This window comes from Pongo abelii, chromosome 12 (assembly GCF_028885655.2).
Source record: "Pongo abelii isolate AG06213 chromosome 12, NHGRI_mPonAbe1-v2.0_pri, whole genome shotgun sequence".
NCBI lineage: Eukaryota > Metazoa > Chordata > Mammalia > Primates > Hominidae > Pongo > Pongo abelii.
In genome coordinates, this window is record NC_071997.2 from 69,556,855 (window position 1) to 69,576,503 (window position 19,649).

Genomic DNA, 19,649 nt, shown 5'->3' on the forward strand with positions numbered 1-19,649 from the left:
TTTGATTAAATTTAATCTATCAAATTTTTCCTTCCTGATTATTGCTTTCTGTGTCATCTGTTAAAACCCTCTGCCTACCATGAGGTCAGAAACACAGGATTCTAGGTTTTTGTTTTGCTTTTTTTCAGAAGCTTCATCATTTTACAGTTTTGTATTTAGGTCTATGATCTATCTTGAATTAATGTTTGTTATTAATTATAATGAACACACTGAATTAATGTATGTGGAGAGGTGGGGGTTGAGGTTCATTTTTTCCATACAAACAGCCAGTTGTTCAGCATCATTTATTGAAAAGACTTTTTCCCCCACTGGATTATGCTGACAACTTTGTTGAAAATAATTGACCAAGCTTGGGTATATTTCAGGACTTTGTTTTGTTCTGTTGATCTATTTATCCTATGCCAATTTGACACTATCTTGATTACTACAGCTTTATAGTAAATTTTCATGTCAGGTAACATTACTATTATAATTCAGTTCTTCTCAAGATTCTTTTGGTTACTTTTCATCCCCAAATATACTTTAGAATCACTTCTGAATTTCTTTACTTTTAAAAAACACCTGCTAGGATTATGACTGGCATTGAGTTGGATTTACAGATTGATTTGAGGAAAAATGATATCTTAACAGTACTGCATCTTCTAATCTATGAACACAGGTTATCTCTCCATTTATTAAGGTCTTCTTTAATTACTTTCAGTAACGTATTATACTTTTTACTTAGAGGTTTTTCACATCTTATGTCAAATTTATTTCTTAGTCTGTTTTTTATTTACCTCTACTGTAAATGAAATTTTAATTTCATTTTCCAAATGTTTGTTGTTCATATATAAAAATACAGTAGATTTTTCTATATTGATCTTATATCCTGTGACTTTGCTAGAACTTCAAATATAATGTTGAATGGTAAAAGCAAACATCCTTGCCTTGTTCCCAATCTTAGGGGAAAAGTATTCAATGTTTCACCATTAAGTATGATGTTAGCTGTAGCTTTTCATGAATGTCCTTCCTCAAAATAAATAAATTCTCTTCTATCGAAATTTTGCTAAGAAACTTGGTGTTGAATTTTGTCAAATGTTCCTTTCTGCATCTGTTGAATTGATTATATAATAATTTTTTTCCTTTATTAATGTGGTTAAACTAACCTTGAATTCCTACGATAAATCCTTAGTGAACTCATTTAGGTACTTTGAATATTAATTGTCTCCTGGCTCCTCCCCTAAATACTGGAAGGCTTCTGACTTCTTTTTTAGAGTCCTCATTCCCATCCAAGCCCTGTCAGATGGGTTCTCAGTATCAGTAGAATTCTCCCAGAGCCTCAGGAGTCAGGGAAGCTAGATTATGTTTAGTGTCATAAGTACAAATAAAGCAGCATTAGCATTTAAGAGTGACAGAGAAAGCAAGCTGAATTTATAGTCTGTGTTTTCTGCTACTGTTACTATTCTCTGAGTTCATATATTTGAGTTCTAAGACTGCAAAGATATATTCCTGATGACGTCAGTCTCTCATCCTAGGGTTTCAAACTCCTTTAAAAATAAGGTAGCTATGATACCTTATAAACTTATTGGCTCAAGGGATCAGAATTGCCCTACCTCTCTGCTTTCCTCCTATTCCCAACCTTAGTGACTAAATAACAGAGGCAGTTTTCCAGATATTCTCATCCTTTTAACTGACCTCCAAAATAAAAATAGGTGGTCGTTTTAATTAACTTTTATTTAAACAAAATTTTTTTTGGCTAAGGCAATCCTCTCACCTCAACCTCCAAGTAGCTGGGACTACAGGTGCATGCCACCAAGCCTGGCTAATCTTTTTTTTTTTTTAATTGAGCCCATAACAATCCTATGATTTTGTTCATGAGATGCCTAGGTACTGGTGGGTGGATGCCAGGTAAAAACCAGAAGGAAATTAATGGTCCTACTCTCTGACCAGAGTCCCATATTTATTTTAAGGAGCCTTCTAATAAAAGGTGGGATACCTACTTATCTCCATTCATAGCCCTATTAAGTAGAATTTAATCTCAGAGGGCTGAGTCATACCATCATCAACACTAGCTCCTTAATATGTAATTGGTGTCTCCTCTACTACCATCTGTGCTGTTAGATTTTGTTCCCTGAAGGTAGCCAATACGTCACTCTCTCTTCCTTCTCCCAAAATAACTTTATCAACTATGGGAAAAGGATTAACAAACACCAGGAAACATTGCTTATGGTAAAAATCAAACCTGACTGACAAATTGCATCTGGATGGGAAGATTCTGAATGAACTATATAGCTGGTGTAAGGCCACAGGTTTTAGCTTCTCTGAATGTGGAGACTCTTATAAATGTGCATGTCCCTTATAGGAACCTTGGAAACTGTACCCATGAAACTGATACAAAGGTATTAGCTCAGACCAGTTTGGGTATTAAAAGAAAAAAAAAAAAAAGATAATCTGCTCTTGTGCTGCATGGGGATTTTAAGACAAGGCAATCCCTGCTCCCAACTATCTGAATCTTGTCGCTTTGTACCCAAGTTGTCATTTGGTGGTAGGGGATAAACAACAGTATTCAGATTGCTGTGAAGACTCTGGTGAAAAAGGAATACCCTGCTGGCATATTGTGTTTCCTATCCAATATCCTTTTAAGTGAATCTAATACTGTTTGGCCTATGTAGGTCATGTGAATGAATCTGAATGTCCAGCTGATTTTAGGTAGACCCCATGGTGATCTTTGCAACACAACAAACTTTAAGAGTATCAGGGGTCTTTCAGGAGCCTCATAATGTCTGAGTTCTCTTAACAATGCTTACTGTAAACTGCTTCAGTTGAACTTGATTTTCTGTGATGTATTCAACAGGGCCTTGTCTTTGTAATACAGGGGTCTTTATTTTTCTTCCTGTTGGTGTGTATTCAGAAATTCAACATGAATTCCAAAGATGATCATACTGCCAAATACTGGCTCAAGCACTGTGTGACTGCAGGTATTTATTGTTCTGAAACCATATGGTTTCATAATTTGTACTACTGGCTGCAGCAAACTTTCTATTAAAAGGCATTTTTTCTCCAGCTCCAAGGTCTATCACTCCTGCTACATTTCAGTGATTTTTCCAACTGTAATTCAAAATTCTCCTGCCTATTCACTGGTGCTGCACCTCAGTAAAATGTATCTATAGAAATAGCATCAATAAATGGTTCCTGCCTGAGAGCTAGTCCCCAAATATGTATCTATAAGCAGGGGAGTCTGTCTCAGAACAGTGTAGGGATTTTTGATCAGTGCAAGTACAGATACCATGGACTTACTTTCACCTCCTAGCAAAGACTGTAATTTTGGAGGATATATTTTTGTCAAATACTGCTAATTTAACAGCAACTTTCCATAAGAAATTACTCACTACATGAATAACCGTGAGATGTCAATCTAAGAGGTACACAATTGTTAACAGTCTGTTCCCTCAAGAAATTTTGAGCTTTATTGGACAAATAATACATTCAATATAATTTTTAGTGATATAATGCAATTGCACTTTATGCATTTAGATTGCAATACTAAGATATAATTAACAGGAACAATTTAAAATAATAATTCCTCCATAAAAATTGTGTCAATTTCAAACTTGGAAGGAAGAGTTAATACAAACTGTGTTTAAGTTATTGCCACTTTTGCTGGTAAATAAAAATACTTACCATACTTTATTTGTAACCATATTTATAAAATATGTCCATTTTGTTTTCTTGAGCTATTATTTTAACATTAATGCTGTTAAATTTCAATAAACTTCTTATTTGCTAAAACTACTTCACTCAAACACTTTTAAAGTGGTCGTGCTGTTGCTAAAAAAAAATATCCCTGGAAGTTAGTAACTTTAGAATGGGATTTACATGTGTTCAAAAATACAACTAAGGAAGCCAAACAACTGCCATAATACGTTGTGCTATTTATTTAGGTTACCATACTCTGCAAACATAATAGAAAATGACAAGAAAAAAACTGTAATATCGAATAAAAAATATACTATAATCATTATGAATTTATTAGGACTTAGAACATACATCAAGGCACCCACTGCCCCACCCGCCCCTTCTTCTTCAACACACACAATTTACATTCATTCCTTTTAGAAAACTAGTTTTGAATTACTGAGCTTTGAATTATGTGTGCCCTCCAGAACATATCCCTTCTATAAAATGGAACCACTCTACCCTGTACAAGATACTATGTGATTAAATGTCAAATGGAACAAGATAAGCCAGAGAGAATGAAGCTTCATTCATTCACTATGGCCTTTCAGTTAAGATATATTCAATTCCTGGCTGCAGCCAAGATGGCCGGAACAGCTCCGGTCTACAGCTCCCAGCGTGAGTGACACAGAAGATGGGTGATTTCTGAATTTCCATCTGAGGTACCGGGTTCATCACACTGGGGAGTGCCAGGCAGTGGATGCAGGACAGTGGGTGCAGTGCACCATGCGCAAGCCGAAGCAGGGTGAGGCATTGCCTCACTCGGGAAGCGCAAGGGGTCAGGGAATTTCCTTTCCTAGTCAAAGAAAGGGGTGACAGACGGCACCTGGAAAATCGGGTCACTCCCACCCTAATACTGCGCTTTTCCGATGGGCTTAAAAAACGGCGCACCAGGAGATTATATCCCGCACCTGGCTCGGAGGGTCCTACACCCAGAGTCTCACTGATTGCTAGCACAGCAGTCTGAGATCAAACTCCAAGGCAGCAGTGAGGCTGGGGGAGGGGTGCCCGCCATTACCCAGGCTTCCTTAGGTAAACAAAGCAGCCTGGAAGCTCGAACTGGGTGGAGCCCACCACAGCTCCTGGAGGCCTGCCTGCCTCTGTAGGCTCCACCTCTAGGGGCAGGGCACAGACAAACAAAAAGACAGCAGTAACCTCTGCAGACTTAAATGCCCCTGTCTGACAGCTTTGAGGAGAGCAGTGGTTCTCCCAGCATGCAGCTGGAGATCTGAGAACCGGCAGACTGCCTCCTCAAGTGGGTCCCTGACCCCTGACCCCCGAGCAGCCTAACTGGGAGGCACCCCCCAGTAGGGGCAGACTGACACCTCACACGGCCGGGTACTCCTCTGAGACAAAACTTCCAGAGGAACCATCAGACAGCAGCATTCGCGGTTCACGAAAATCCGCTGTTCTGCAGCCACCGCTGCTGGTACCCAGGCAAACAGGGTCTGGAGTGGACCTCTAGCAAACTCCAACAGACCTGCAGCTGAGGGTCCTGTCTGTTAGAAGGAAAACTAACAAACAGAAAGGACATCCACACCAAAAACCCACCTGTACATCACCATCATCAAAGACCAAAAGTAGATAAAACCACAAAGATGGGGAAAAAACAGAGCAGAAAAACTGGAAACTCTAAAAAGCAGAGCACCTCTCCTCCTCCAAAGGAATGCAGCTCCTCACCAGCAACGGAACAAAGCTGGATGGAGAATGACTTTGATGAGTTGAGAGAAGAAGGCTTCAGACGATCAAACTACTCTGAGCTACAGGAGGAAATTCAAACCAAAGGCAAAGAAGTTGAAAACTTTGAAAAAAATTTAGACAAATGTATAACTAGAATAACCAATACAGAGAAGTGCTTAAAGGAGCTGATGGAGCTGAAAGCCAAGACTTGAGAACTACGTGAAGAATGCAGAAGCCTCAGGAGCCAATGCGATCAACTGGAAGAAAGGGTATCAGTGATGGAAGATGAAATGAATGAAATGAAGCAAGAAGGGAAGTTTAGAGAAAAAAGAATAAAAAGAAACGAACAAAGCCTCCAAGAAATATGGGACTATGTGAAAAGACCAAATCTACGTCTGATTGGTGTACCTGAAAGTGACGGGGAGAATGGAACCAAGTTGGAAAACACTCTGCAGGATATTATCCAGGAGAACTTCCCCAATCTAGCAAGGCAGGCCAACATTCAGATTCAGGAAATACAGAGAACGCCACAAAGATACTCCTCGAGAAGAGCAACTCCAAGACACATAATTGTCAGATTCACCAAAGTTGAAATAAAGGAAAAAATGTTAAGGGCAGCCAGAGAGAAAGGTTGGGTTACCCACAAAGGGAAGCCCATCAGACTAACAGCAGATCTCTTGGTAGAAACTCAACAAGCCAGAAGAGAGTGGGGGCCAATATCCAACATTCTTAAAGAAAAGAATTTTCAACCCAGAATTTCATATCCAGCCAAACTAAGCTTCATAAGTGAAGGAGAAATAAAATACTTTACAGACAAGCAAATGCTGAGAGATTTTGTCACCACCAGGCCTGCCCTAAAAGAACTCCTGAAGGAAGCACTAAACATGGAAAGGAACAACCGGTACCAGCCACTGCAAAATCATGCCAAATTGTAAAGACCATCGAGGCTAGGAAGAAACTGCATCAATGAAGGAGCAAAATAACCAGCTAACATCATAATGACAGGATCAAATTCACACATAACAATATTAACTTTAAATGTAAATGGACTAAATGCTCCAATTAAAAGACACAGACTGGCAAATTGGATAAAGAGTCAAGACCCATCAGTGTGCTGTATTCAGCAAACCCATCTCACGTGCAGAGACACACATAGGCTCAAAATAAAAGGATGGAGGAAGATCTACCAAGCAAATGGAAAACAAAAAAAGGCAGGGGTTGCAATCCTAGTCTCTGATAAAAAAGACTTTAAACCAACAAAGATCAAAAGAGACAAAGAAGGCCATTACATAATGGTAAAGGGATCAATTCAACAAGAAGAGCTAACTATCCTAAATACATATGCACCCAATACAGGAGCACCCAGATTCATAAAGCAAGTCCTGAGTGACCTACAAAGAGACTTAGACTCCCACACAATAATAATGGGAGACTTTAACACCCCACTGTCAACATCAGACAGATCAACGAGACAGAAAGTTAACAAGGATACCCAGGAATTGAACTCATCTCTGCACCAAGCGGACCTAATAGACATCTACAGAACTCTCCATCCCAAATCAACAGAATATACATTTTTTTTAGCACCACACCACACCTATTCCAAAATTGACCACATAGTTGGAAGTAAAGCTCTCCTCAGCAAATGTAAAAGATCAGAAATTATGACAAACTCTCTCTCAGACCACAGTGCAATCAAACTAGAACTCAGGATTAAGAAACTCACTCAAAAGTGCTCAACTACATGGAAACTGAACAACCTGCTCCTGAATGACTACTGGGTACATAACGAAATGAAGGCAGAAATAAAGATGTTCTTTGAAACCAATGAGAACAAAGACACAACATACCAGAATCTCTGGGACACATTCAAAGCAGTGTGTAGAGGGAAATTTATAGCACTAAATGCCCACAAGAGAAAGCAGGAAAGATCCAAAATTGACACCCTAACATCACAATTAAAAGAACTAGAAAAGCAAGAGCTAACACATCCAAAAGCTAGCAGAAGGCAAGAAATAACTAAAATCAGAGCAGAACTGAAGGAAATAGAGACACAAAAAACCTTCAAAAAATTAATGAATCCAGGAGCTGGTTTTTTGAAAGGATCAACAAAATTGATAGACCGCTAGCAAGACTAATAAAGAAGAAAAGAGAGAAGAATCAAATAGACACAATAAAAAATGAAAAAGGGGATATCATCACCAATCCCACAGAAATACAAACTACCATCAGAGAATACTACAAACACCTCTATGCAAATAAACTAGAAAATCTAGAAGAAATGGATAAATTCCTCGACACATACCCTGTGCCAAGACTAAACCAGGAAGAAGTTGGATCTCTGAATAGACCAATAACAGGCTCTGAAATTGTGGCAATAATTAATAGCTTACCAACCAAAAAGAGTTCAGGACCAGATGGATTCACAGCTGAATTCTACCAGAGGTACAAGGAGGAACTGGTACCATTCCTTCTGAAACTATTCCAATCAATAGAAAAAGAGGGAATCCTACCTAACTCATTTTATGAGGCCAGCATCATCCTGATACCAAAGCCGGGTGGAGACACAACCAAAAAAGAGAATTTTAGACCAATATCCTTGATGAACATTGATGCAAAAATCCTCAATAAAATACTGGCAAACTGAATCCAGCAGCACATCAAAAAGCTTATGCACCATGATCAAGTGGGCTTCATCCCTGGGATGCAAGGCTGGTTCAATATACGCAAATCAGTAAATGTAATCCAGCATACAAACAGAACCAAAGACAAAAACCACATGATTATCTCAATAGATGCAGAAAAGGCCTTTGACAAAATTCAACAACACTTCATGCTAAAAACTCTCAATAAATTAAGTATTGATGGGACAGATCTCAAAACAGTAAGAGCTATCTATGACAAACCCACAGCCAATATAATACTGAATGGGCAAAAACTGGAAGCATTCCCTTTGAAAACTAGCACAAGACAGGGATGCCCTCTCTCACCACTCCCATTCAACATAGTGTTGGAAGTTCTGGCCAGGGCAATTAGGCAGGAGAAGGAAATAAAGGGTATTCAATTAGGAAAAGAGGAAGTCAAATTGTCCCTGTTTGCAGATGACATGATTGTATATCTAGAAAACCCCATCGTCTCAGCCCAAAACCTCCTTAAGCTGATAAGCAACTTCAGCAAAGTCTCAGGATACAAAATCAATGTACAAAAATCACAAGCATTCTTATACACCAATAACAGACAAACAGAGAGCCAAATCATGAGTGAACTCTCATTCGCAATTGCTTCAAATAGAATAAAATACTTAGGAATCCAACTTACAAGGGACGTGAACGACCTCTTCAAGGAGAACTACAAATCACTGCTCAATGAAATAAAAGAGGATACAAACAAATGGAACAACATTCCATGCTCATGGGTAGGAAGAATCAATATCATGAAAATGGCCATACTCCCCAAGGTAATTTATAGATTCAATGCCATCCCCATCAAGCTACCAACGACTTTCTTCACAGAATTGGAAAAAACTACTTTAAAGTTCATATGGAACCAAAAAAGAGCCCACATCGCCAAGTTAATCCTAAGCCAAAAGAACAAAGCTGGAGGCATCACGCTACCTGACTTCAAACTATACTACAAGGCTACAGTAACCAAAACAGCATGGCACTGGTACCAAAACAGAGATATAGACCAATGGTACAGATCAGAGCCCTCAGAAATAACGCCGCATATCTACAACTATCTGATCTTTGACAAACCTGAGAAAAACAAGCAATGGGGAAAGGATTCCCTATTTAATAAATGGTGCTGAGAAAACTGGCTAGCCATATGTAGAAAGCTGAAACTGGATCCCTTCCTTACACCTTATACAAAAATCAATTCAAGATGGATTAAAGACTTAAACGTTAGACCTAAAACCATAAAAATCCTAGAAGAAAACCTAGGCATTACCATTCAGGACATAGGCATGGGCAAGGACTTCATGTCCAAAACACCAAAAGCAATGGCAACAAAAGCCAAAATTGACAAATGGGATCTAATTAAACTAAAGAGCTTCTGCACAGCAAAAGAAACTACCATCAGAGCGAACAGGCAACTTACAAAATGGGAGAAAAGTTTTGCAACCTACTCATCTGACAAAAGGCTAATATCCAGAATCTACAATGAACTCAAACAAATTTACAAGAAAAAAACAAACAACCCCATCAAAAAGTGGGCGAAGGATATGAACAGACACTTCTCAAAAGAAGACATTTATGCAGCCAAAAAACACATGAAAAAATGCTCACCATCACTGGCCATCACAGAAATGCAAATCAAAACCTCAATGAGATACCATCTCACACCAGTTAGAATGGCAATCATTAAAAAGTCAGGAAACAACAGGTGCTGGAGAGGATGTGGAGAAATAGGAACACTTGTACACTGCTGGTGGGACTGTAAACTAGTTCAATTATTGTGGAAGTCAGTGTGGTGATTCCTCAGGGATCTAGAACTAGAAATACCATTTGACCCAGCCATCTCATTACTGGGTATATACCCAAAGGTCTATAAATCATGCTGCTATAAAGACACATGCACATGTATGTTTATTGCGGCACTATTCACAATAGCAAAGACTTGGAACCAAGCCAAATGTCCAACAATGATAGACTGGATTAAGAAAATGTGGCACATATACACCATGGAATACTATGCAGCCATAAAAAATGATGAGTTCATGTCCTTTGTAGGGACATGGATGAAACTGGAAATCATCATTCTCAGTAAACTATCGCAAGAACAAAAAACCAAACACCACATTTTCTCACTCATAGGTGGGAACTGAACAATGAGAACACATGGACACAGGAAGGGGAACATCACACTCTGGAGACTGTTGTGGGGTGGGGGGAGGGGGGAGGGATATCTTTAGGAAATACACCTAATGCTAAAGGACGGATTAATGGGTGCAGCACATCAGCATGGCACATGTATATATATGTAACTAACCTGCACATTGTGCACATGTACCCTAAAACTTAAAGTATAATAATAATGAAGAAAAAAGATATATTCAATTCCTAATATGTTTCAGATAATGTGCTGGAAGCTAGAGATGAAAAAATGATTAGAACATAGTTTCTACTTTCAGGGAATTTCATAAAATATAAAAAATGTAAATAACACAAAGTAGAGGCATCCAAAGTTGCCTCAAAACAATTTCTTCAATTAGGTTCAGAGAATTTTGAACTGTCTAAAAGAAAATTACTGCTCTTGCAGGAATTTTAGAAAATAAGGAATAGTATGTTTAATCAACAAGGGTTTAGCTAGGAAATCTAATAATTATTGAATCATTACATCTATATTTTCCTCAAAAATCTACTGTTCTTACTCTTTCTTTCAATACTAGTGTAGAAAGTGTAACATATTATCATTTATTCTCCCACTGCTGTGATCAAAATAGCACAATACTGCTCAAAACAACTGCAAATGTGTGGTTTTAAAAATTCTGACTTAAAAGTACCCGTATCTAATTGAGATTTAGTTTTAATCAAAAGCCATCTATAAATAATAAACCATATTCTCTAACTAAAAAGATCCAATTAATATCCCACTGGAATTATAAAAACTCAGTCTATAGGAAAATGCCTACATTTGTATATGGTAGTACCATAAAGGATGGAATGGTCACGCTTAAGAGGGAGGGGGCATCAAAGGCTTCTCAGAGTATGTCAGTGAATTAAATTTTGAAGGATAGGTATATTATGGTCTGAATGTTGATGTCCCCCCAAAATTCCTACGTTGGAACTTAATCCCTAAGGTGAAGGTATTAGGAGGTGGAGCTTACGGAGAGGTTATTAGTTCATGAGGGCTCTGCCCTCGTGGGTAATACTATTGCCCTTATAAAAAGCTTTAAGGGCCGGGCGCGGTGGCTCACGCCTATAATCCCAGCACTTTGGGAGGGAAGCAGGTGGATCACCTGAGGTCAGGAGTTCAAGACCAGCCTGGTGAACATGGTTCAACCCCATCTCTACTAAAAATACAAAAATTAGCTGAGTGTGGTGGCACCCGCCTGTGATCCCAGCTATTCGGGGGGCTGAGGCAGGAGAATCCCTTGAACCTGGGAGGTGGAAGTTCAGTGAACCGAGACTGTGCCACTGCACTCCAGCCTGGGCAACAAAGCAAGAGCTTGTCTCAAAAAAAAAAAAAAAAAGGCTTTGAGGGAGCAAGTTTGTCCCTTGCCCCTTTTCTTTGCTGTTCTTTCACATGAAGACACAAACAGGGCACCATCTACATGGAACAGGCTCTCACCAGATAACAAATCTGCAGGCTCCTTCATCTTGGATTTCCCATCTTCCAAAACTGTGTGCAATAAATTTCTGTTGATTACAAATTACCCAACCTAAGGTATTTTGTTACAGCAGCCCAAGCAAACTAAGACAAGGTAGAAGGTGAGTGGTATACTAGGGGAAAGACACCCACTTATTCTTCTGGAAATACTCCAGATAGCCAAATAACCAAAATAAGAAAGAAAGGAGAAAGAAAGAAAAGAAAAGAAGCCAAAACACAAAGATGGGAAAGATATCACAGTTAAAAAATTATTGCTGACATCATTATAAAATACAATGCAAATGTCAGTATATACTATTGAAAGGAATTAGCAAAATGTTATTGAAATAAACATAATAGCCAATAGGGGTTGCAGGGAAGGGTTTAAATAAAGTTAAGAAGAGAATCATACTGCATCTCTCATTCTACAAGAAGACAGTCAATAACTTTTGCTTTATTTTTAATGTAAGTAGAGAAATAAAAGTTTACTCATTTTTTTGTCTGGCTTATTTATTTATTAGAGAGAATACCAGCCTAAAATGAAACTAGGTTATATACCTTCTAAGTTACTCTATGAAAAATGTTTAAATACAGAAAACCTAAGAAAAGCAACAGGTAAGGGATGGGTGGAAAAAATAAGAAAAGCCCCAAAATAAAAGTATAAATAAAGTAATATAAATACATTTAAGTATATCAGTTGAAGGGCAAAGCTTATAAAGTTAAATCAACCAAATGCTGTATATAAAAGAAGCACTTAACACAGATAGGTTAAAAATCAAGTGACAAATATGCCAAGAAAATAAAAATCTAAAAATACCATTGTTTACAAATATCAACAAGCAAAATTTCAAGGCAAGAGGCATTAAATGGGGCAAACTGATACAAATTATAATGAGGCTTTAAGAGAATAAACTTTTATAGAATAAATAATTTAGCAGTGAAGTTTTCTGTCTTTAAAAAATAAACTATAAAAATAAGATACATATACAGTCATCCCTTGGTATAGATGGAAGATTGCTTCCGGGAACCCTGTCTATACCAAAATCCATACATCAAGTCCCAAAGCAGGCCCTTCCAAACCCACATATATGAAAAGTGCGCCCTCCATATGTATGTAGGCTTTGTACACTGTGAATACCGTATTTTCCATGTGTTTGGCTGAAAAAACATAATGTATAGGTGGACCCATGCACTTCAATCCATGCTGTTCCAGCCTCAACTGTACAGGTATAATCTCAGACATGTTGCTAGTCTGGTTCCAGACCACTAAAATAAAGCGAATATTGCAATAAAGCAAGTCACAAAAACTTTTTGGCTTCCCAGTGCATATAAAAGTTATGTTTATACTATAGTCTATTAAGTGTGCAATAGCATTATGTCTAAGAACAACATATATACCTTAATTAAAAAATGCTAACAATCATCTGAGCCTTCAGTAAGTGATAATCTTTTTGGTGTTGGTGGGTCCGCCTTGATACTGATGACTACTGATTAATTAGGGTGGTGGTTGGTTGCTGAAGGTTGGGTAATTCCTTAAAATACTTGTTGCCATTTCCTAAATAAGACAACAACGAAGTTTGCTGCATCAATTGAATCCTCCTTTCATTAAAAATTTCTCTGTAGCGTGCAATGCTGTTTGACATTTTACCAACAGTAGAGCTTCTTTCTAAATTGAAATAAATCCTCTCAAACCCTGCCACTACTTTATCAAAGTTGATGTGATATTCTAAATCCTTTGTTGTCACTTCAACAACGTTCACAGCATCTTCACCAGAAGTAGCTTCCATGTCAAGAAGCTACTTTCTTTGTTCATCCAGAGAAGCAACTCCTCATCCATTCAAGTTTTATCATGCGATTGCAGCAATTCAGTTATATCTTTAGGCTCCACTTCCAATGCTGATCCTCTTGCTATTTTTCCACAACTGCAGTTACTTCCTCCACTGAAGTCTTGAACCCCTCAAAGTCAGCCATGAGGATCAGAATCAGCCTCTTCTATCTTCCAAACTCCTGTTGATGTTGATATTTTGACCTCCTCCCATGAATCACAAAATTCTTAATGGCATCTAGAACAGTGAGTCCTTTCCAAGAGGTTTTCAATTGACTTGGCCTAGATCATCAGAGGAATCACTCACTACCTGTGACAGCTACACCTTATAAAATGTATTTCTTAAATAATAAGACTTGAAAGCCAGAATTACTCCTTGAACTATGTGCTGCAGAAACAACACTAATCTCTTTGTACATCTCCATCATAGCTCTTGGGCAACCAGGTACGCTGTCAATGAGCAGTGGTGTTGCTTTTTTAGGGAGCGTACTAAAAAGGAATGAGTAGTAGTATTTTGGAAAGCATCTTTTTTCTGTACAGCAGGTCTCAACAATGGTCTTAAAATATTCAGTAAACCATGCGATAAAAAGATGTGCTAAGAAGAGAGTTAACTTGTCGTTTGAAGCTTTGAGGCTCTGAAGCCAGGTGTTGACTTTGCCCCTCTAGCTATGAAATTCCTAGATGGCATCTTCTTCCAACAGAAGGCTGTATTGTCTACATGGAAAATCAGTGTTTAATGTAGCCAGCTTCATCAATGATCTTGGTTAGATCTTCTGGATAACCTGCTGTGGCTTCTATATTAGCATTTACTACTTTACTTTGCACTTCCATGTTATGGACATGGGTTCTTTCCTTAAACCTCATGAACCAACCTCTGCTAGCTTCAAACTTTTCTTCTGCAGCTTCCTCGCCTTTCTCAGCTTTCACAGAATTGAACAGAGTTAGGGCCCTGCTCTGGATTAGGCTTTGGCTTAAGGGAATGCTATGGCTGGTTTGATATTCTATCTAGACCATTAAAGCTTTCTCTGTATCAGCAATAAGGCTTTACGCATTTCTTAAATCTTTTATGTGTTCACTGGGGTAGAACTTTTAATTTCCTTCTAGAATTTTTTCTTTGCATTCACAACTTGTTTAACTGTTTAGCACAAGAGGCCTCTACATTTGGCCTATCTTTAGTTTAGACGTGCCTTCCTCACAAAACTTAATCATTTCTAGCTTTTTATTTAAAGGAAAATACATGCAACTCTTCCTTTCACTTAAACACCCATAGGCATTGCAGGGTTATTAACTGGCCTAATGTCAACATTGTTATGTCTCATGGAATGAGGAGGCCCAAGGAGAGGAACAGAGCCAGGGAACAGCTGGTTGGTGGATCAGTCAGAACACACTTGATTAAGTTTGCTGTCTTACATGGGTGCAATTCATGGCACCTCAAAATAATTACAATAGTAACATCAAAGATCATTGGTCATAGATCACTATAACAGATATAACAATAATGAAAAAGTGTGAAATATTGCAAAAGTTACCAAAATGACACAGAGACACAGAAACGAAGTGAGCACATGCTGTTGGCAAGACTGATAGACTAAGCAGACTAAGCTGATAGACTTGCTCAATGTAGGGTTGCCAAAAATCTTCAATTTGTAAAAAAAAAAAAAAAAAAAAAAGAAAAAAGAAAAAAGAAAAAAAAATCTGTGAAGTGCATTAAAGCAAAGTTCAGTAAAACAAACTATGCCTATAATGAAAAGTTGAGTCTAATGATGAATGCAACAAATAGAATATACATGTAAAAACATATTTATAGAAAATGTATACATCATATATCTAGACTACAAATAAAAAACCTCAATAAAATTTTTAAAACATTTGAAATTCAAGAGACTTTTGAATTTTATTTGAATGAATAAGCAAACAAACTAGAAATAAATAAACAAAGCACATGGTAAAACACACTCTCCAAAACATGGTTGGGCCAAATAATAAATAAAAACTGCAATCACAAATTAGAAAATAATAAAATTTACACATGAAAAAACATCTAATTTTGCACACAAGTCTGAGCAGTTCCTTATGATAGATTTCTTGTTGTGGAATGGAAGTGAAGGTCTTCAGAGTCAAGGAAGTCACAGAACTTTTTAGCTGAATAGTTAAATGAGTGATCCATGGAGTAAATGGAAATCCCCCACATGATAGCAAGAGTTGAGGCAGAATCAGAAGATGAATGACAAAGTGCCCAAATGAATTTGAAAAAATCACCAAGAGGTAAACAGATGATAGAAGTGAAGGGACATCAATTCAGAAATTTAGAGCAATTAATTTAACTAAAAGGAATATGTAAATTGTGCTTAATTTTCACAGCAATAATAGAAGTATAACATCAATTGCTTAAGTGTGATAGCCAAATTGTCAATAAATATTTATTGACCAATTAATAAAAAGAAGTTCTAACCACTTAACCTCTTCGTAGCTTGATCAACTCAGCTTGAAGGAATACCTGCATGGAAGCTTCAATACCAGGATACATAAGATATATAAATTCAAAACACAGAATGTCCACATAATTCAAGTAAATAAATGAATATGAAATAGAAGCAGCTGGCCAATCCATCTCCTTATTGTGTCCTATTATCCTTTACAGGCAGATCTTTACTTACAGAGGTTTCATCCACACATTGACAAAATAAGTATGACCAGATTTAGGTTGCTTTGTACTATAATTCAAGAATGTTTTTGTTATTTTGACCATCCTTGTACTTGATCTTAAACTGCTAAAATCTATTATGAACAGCATGGAAAGTTTTCAGAGAACTAAATAGTATATTTTATTGTAGAAAGGCTTAAAGAAAAAAAAAAAACCCAATAAGTAGAATTGTTTTTTCCTGGGAAATGAGAATGAGTTTTTGAACTCTGCAACAAAAGATAAACTTTTAGTTTAATGCTAATAAAACCAACCTGTAATTTTAGCGGCCTTTTCTTCTTGGTTCACTCTGTTCTCATCATCATCTTCATTATCTTCTTCGAAGTCATCTAAATTGCCAATGTCAGCCTGCTTCATACTCATCAAACTAGCCAAACTTTGCATGTCTTCATCTCTACATCAATGATTCAAAATATAACACATTGTACTAAATGACAGTTAGAAAAATGATGGTTTCTTAAGAAAACAATAAATTCCTTCTTTCTATAAAGTATGTCAATAAGTCTTTCTTATCAGTTGTACAAGAATATTGAAAAATCTAAATACTCATATTCATTAATTTTTAAATGGCATGCTTAATTAGTAAAGAGCTAGTAAGATTAAAAATTAACTGGTTAGATGAAACACTTAAATCTAAACCTGAAGCCATAAAAATTCTAGAAGATAACACTGGAAAAAATCTTCTAGACATTGGCTTAGGCAAAGAGTTCATGACCAAGAACCCCAAAGCAAATGCAACAAAAACAAATAGATGGGACCTTATTAAACTAAAAAGCTTCTGCACAGCAAAAGAAATCATCAGCAGAGTAAACAGACAACTCACAGACTGGGAGAAAATATTCACAAACTATGCATCCAACAAAGGACTAATACCCAAAATCTACAAGGAAGTCAAACAAATGAGCAAGAAAAAAACTTAATAATCCCATCAAAAAGTGGGCTAAGGACATGAATAGACAATTCTTAAAAGAAGATATATGGGCCAGGCATAGTGGCTCATGCCTGTAATCCCAGCACTTTGGGAGGCCGAGGCAGGTGATCACAAGGTCAGCAGTTCGAGACCAGCCTGACCAACATGGTGAAACCCCGTCTCTACTAAAAACACAAAAATTAGCCAGGCATGGTGGCATGTGCCTGTAATCCAAGCTATATATATTATATATATAGTAGTATTCCATATTGTGTATGTGTGTGTGTGTATACATATATATATATATGCACCACATTTTTTTTATCCACTTGTTGGTCAATGAGCTTTTAGGCTGGTTCCATATTTTTGCAATTGCAAATTGTGCCACTATAAACATTGCATGTGCAAGTGTCTTTTTCCTTTAATAACTTATTTTTTTCTGGGTAGATACCCTGCTGTGGGATTCCTGGATCAGACAGTAGTTCTACTTTTTAAATCTTTAAGGAATCTCCATACTGTTTTTCATAGTGGTTGTACCAGTTTACATTCTCACCAGCAATGTAAAACTGTTCTCTTTTCATCACATCCATGCCAACATCTATTATTTTTTTATTCTTAAATTATGGCCACTATTGCAGGAGTAATAGTGTATATGTATAATATATAATAACAGCATATATGTATAATATATATAATATAAATATATGAATAATTATAAATATTACGTATTTATATATTATATAATACATTATATATTATATATACACAATACTACTATATATAATATATAGTAGTATATATGGTAGTATTCTATATAATATATAGTAGTATTATATATAATATATATATACACACACACACACACACAACATAGAACACTACTCAGCCTTAAAAAGAAACAAAATAATGGCATTTGCAGCAACCTGGATGGAGTTGGAGACCATTATTCTAAGTGAAGTAACTCAGGAATGAAAAACCAAACATCATATGTTCTCACGTATAAGTGGGAGCTAAGCTATGGGGAAGCAAAGGCCTAAGAGTAATATAATGGACTTTGGAGACTTACGGGGAAGAGTGGGAGGGGTGTGAGGGATAAAAGACTACACATTGAGTACCGTGTACACTGCTCAAGAGATGGGTGCACCAATATCTCAGAAATCATCACTAAAGAACTTTCCTATGCAACCAAACACCACCTGTTTCACTTATTTATTGAAATAAAATAATAAAAAAAAATTTAACTGGTTAGGCATTAGTTCGATTCTGTGCTGTAGATATATATGGGAGACTAAAATATTCTTTTCTTTTTTTTAAGACAGGGTCTCACTCTGTAAGCCAGGCTGGCTGGAGTACAGCAGTGTGAACATGGCTCACTGTATCTTCCTGGGCTCAAGCAATCATCCCGCCTCAGCCTCCTCAGTAGCTGGGACCCCAGGTGTAGAGCACGATGCCCAGCTAATTTTTAAAATTTCTGTAGAGACGGGGTCTTGCCATGTTGTTCAGGCTGGTCTCAAGTGATTGTCCCACCTCAGGCTCCCAAAGTGTTGGGATTACAGGTGTGAAGCACTGTGCCTGGCCTAAAATTTTCTTCATGGAATTAAAGTACGGTTTCCTGAGAATTAAGTCTGGAAACAAAAACTTGTTTCAAAAACAGTGAGACAGTTTGCAAATCAGATAAGATCTAGAGTTTAAATATTCAAACTTCCCAAAGGAATTAGAACAAGATTTTAAATCTGAAGTCCATGTAGGCTTTTGAGTTTGTGGGTAAGAGGGAAACAAAGTGGTAAACCCCTGTAAATCACACTTAAATCTTGCTTAAGTATATTGTTTTTCCAACAGGGCCATAACCGCCCAAAAGTTAAGAAACTATTATAGCAGGAAAAGCACTTTAAAAACAAAGTCTAACCTACAAGATAAAAAAACTACCTTGGATGATTGTAAGTTAAATACCATGTATTTGATAAATCTAAACTTTTTTTAATGTTTTAAGTATTTTAAGTACAAATTTATAAAGTTTACATTAAGTACTCAAAGTCGAATCATTTATATTTTCATCATGTATTATTTTCACCTTAAATTTCAAATAAACTACAGTGAATGAAATATATATCTATTATTTACAAATTAATTTTTACTTTGCTATACTTCCCCCAAATTCAGAAAGCCAAATTAAGATACTGTTTCTTTGTAAAGTAATGCTTAATACGTCGTTATCTTCTAAATATAGTATGGCTTTACAGACTAAACTGGTTTTAAAAAATTCTTTGCATCTTATCTCATATAAGCCTTAGAGTTAACAAAGTCATTTCCCCTTTTTAAAATAAATTTAGTGACACAAAGTTTGCATGAGCAAAAAAGTTGTTATTACCTTACGTGAATGTCTTACAAATTGCTCTCTTATCAACAGGAGACAATTTCAAAATGTCATTCTTAAAATATTAACTTGCTGGCTGGGCGCGGTGGCTCACACCTGTAATCCCAGCACTTTGGGAGGCCGAGGTGGGCGGATC

At 36.9% G+C, this 19,649-nt stretch overlaps 1 protein-coding gene across 50 annotated transcripts in view; it reads right to left on the bottom strand.

Annotated features, from left to right (window-relative positions):
- EHBP1 (EH domain binding protein 1) overlaps positions 1 to 19,649 on the bottom strand; it is a 375,583-nt gene that overhangs the window by 199,640 nt on the left and 156,294 nt on the right. For all 50 annotated transcript variants that reach the window (XM_054547478.1, XM_054547468.1, XM_054547488.1 and 47 more), the window contains one exon: positions 16,484 to 16,623. In XM_054547478.1, coding sequence (XP_054403453.1) covers positions 16,484 to 16,623 — 140 coding nt within the window. The remainder of the gene's footprint in view (positions 1 to 16,483; positions 16,624 to 19,649) is intronic.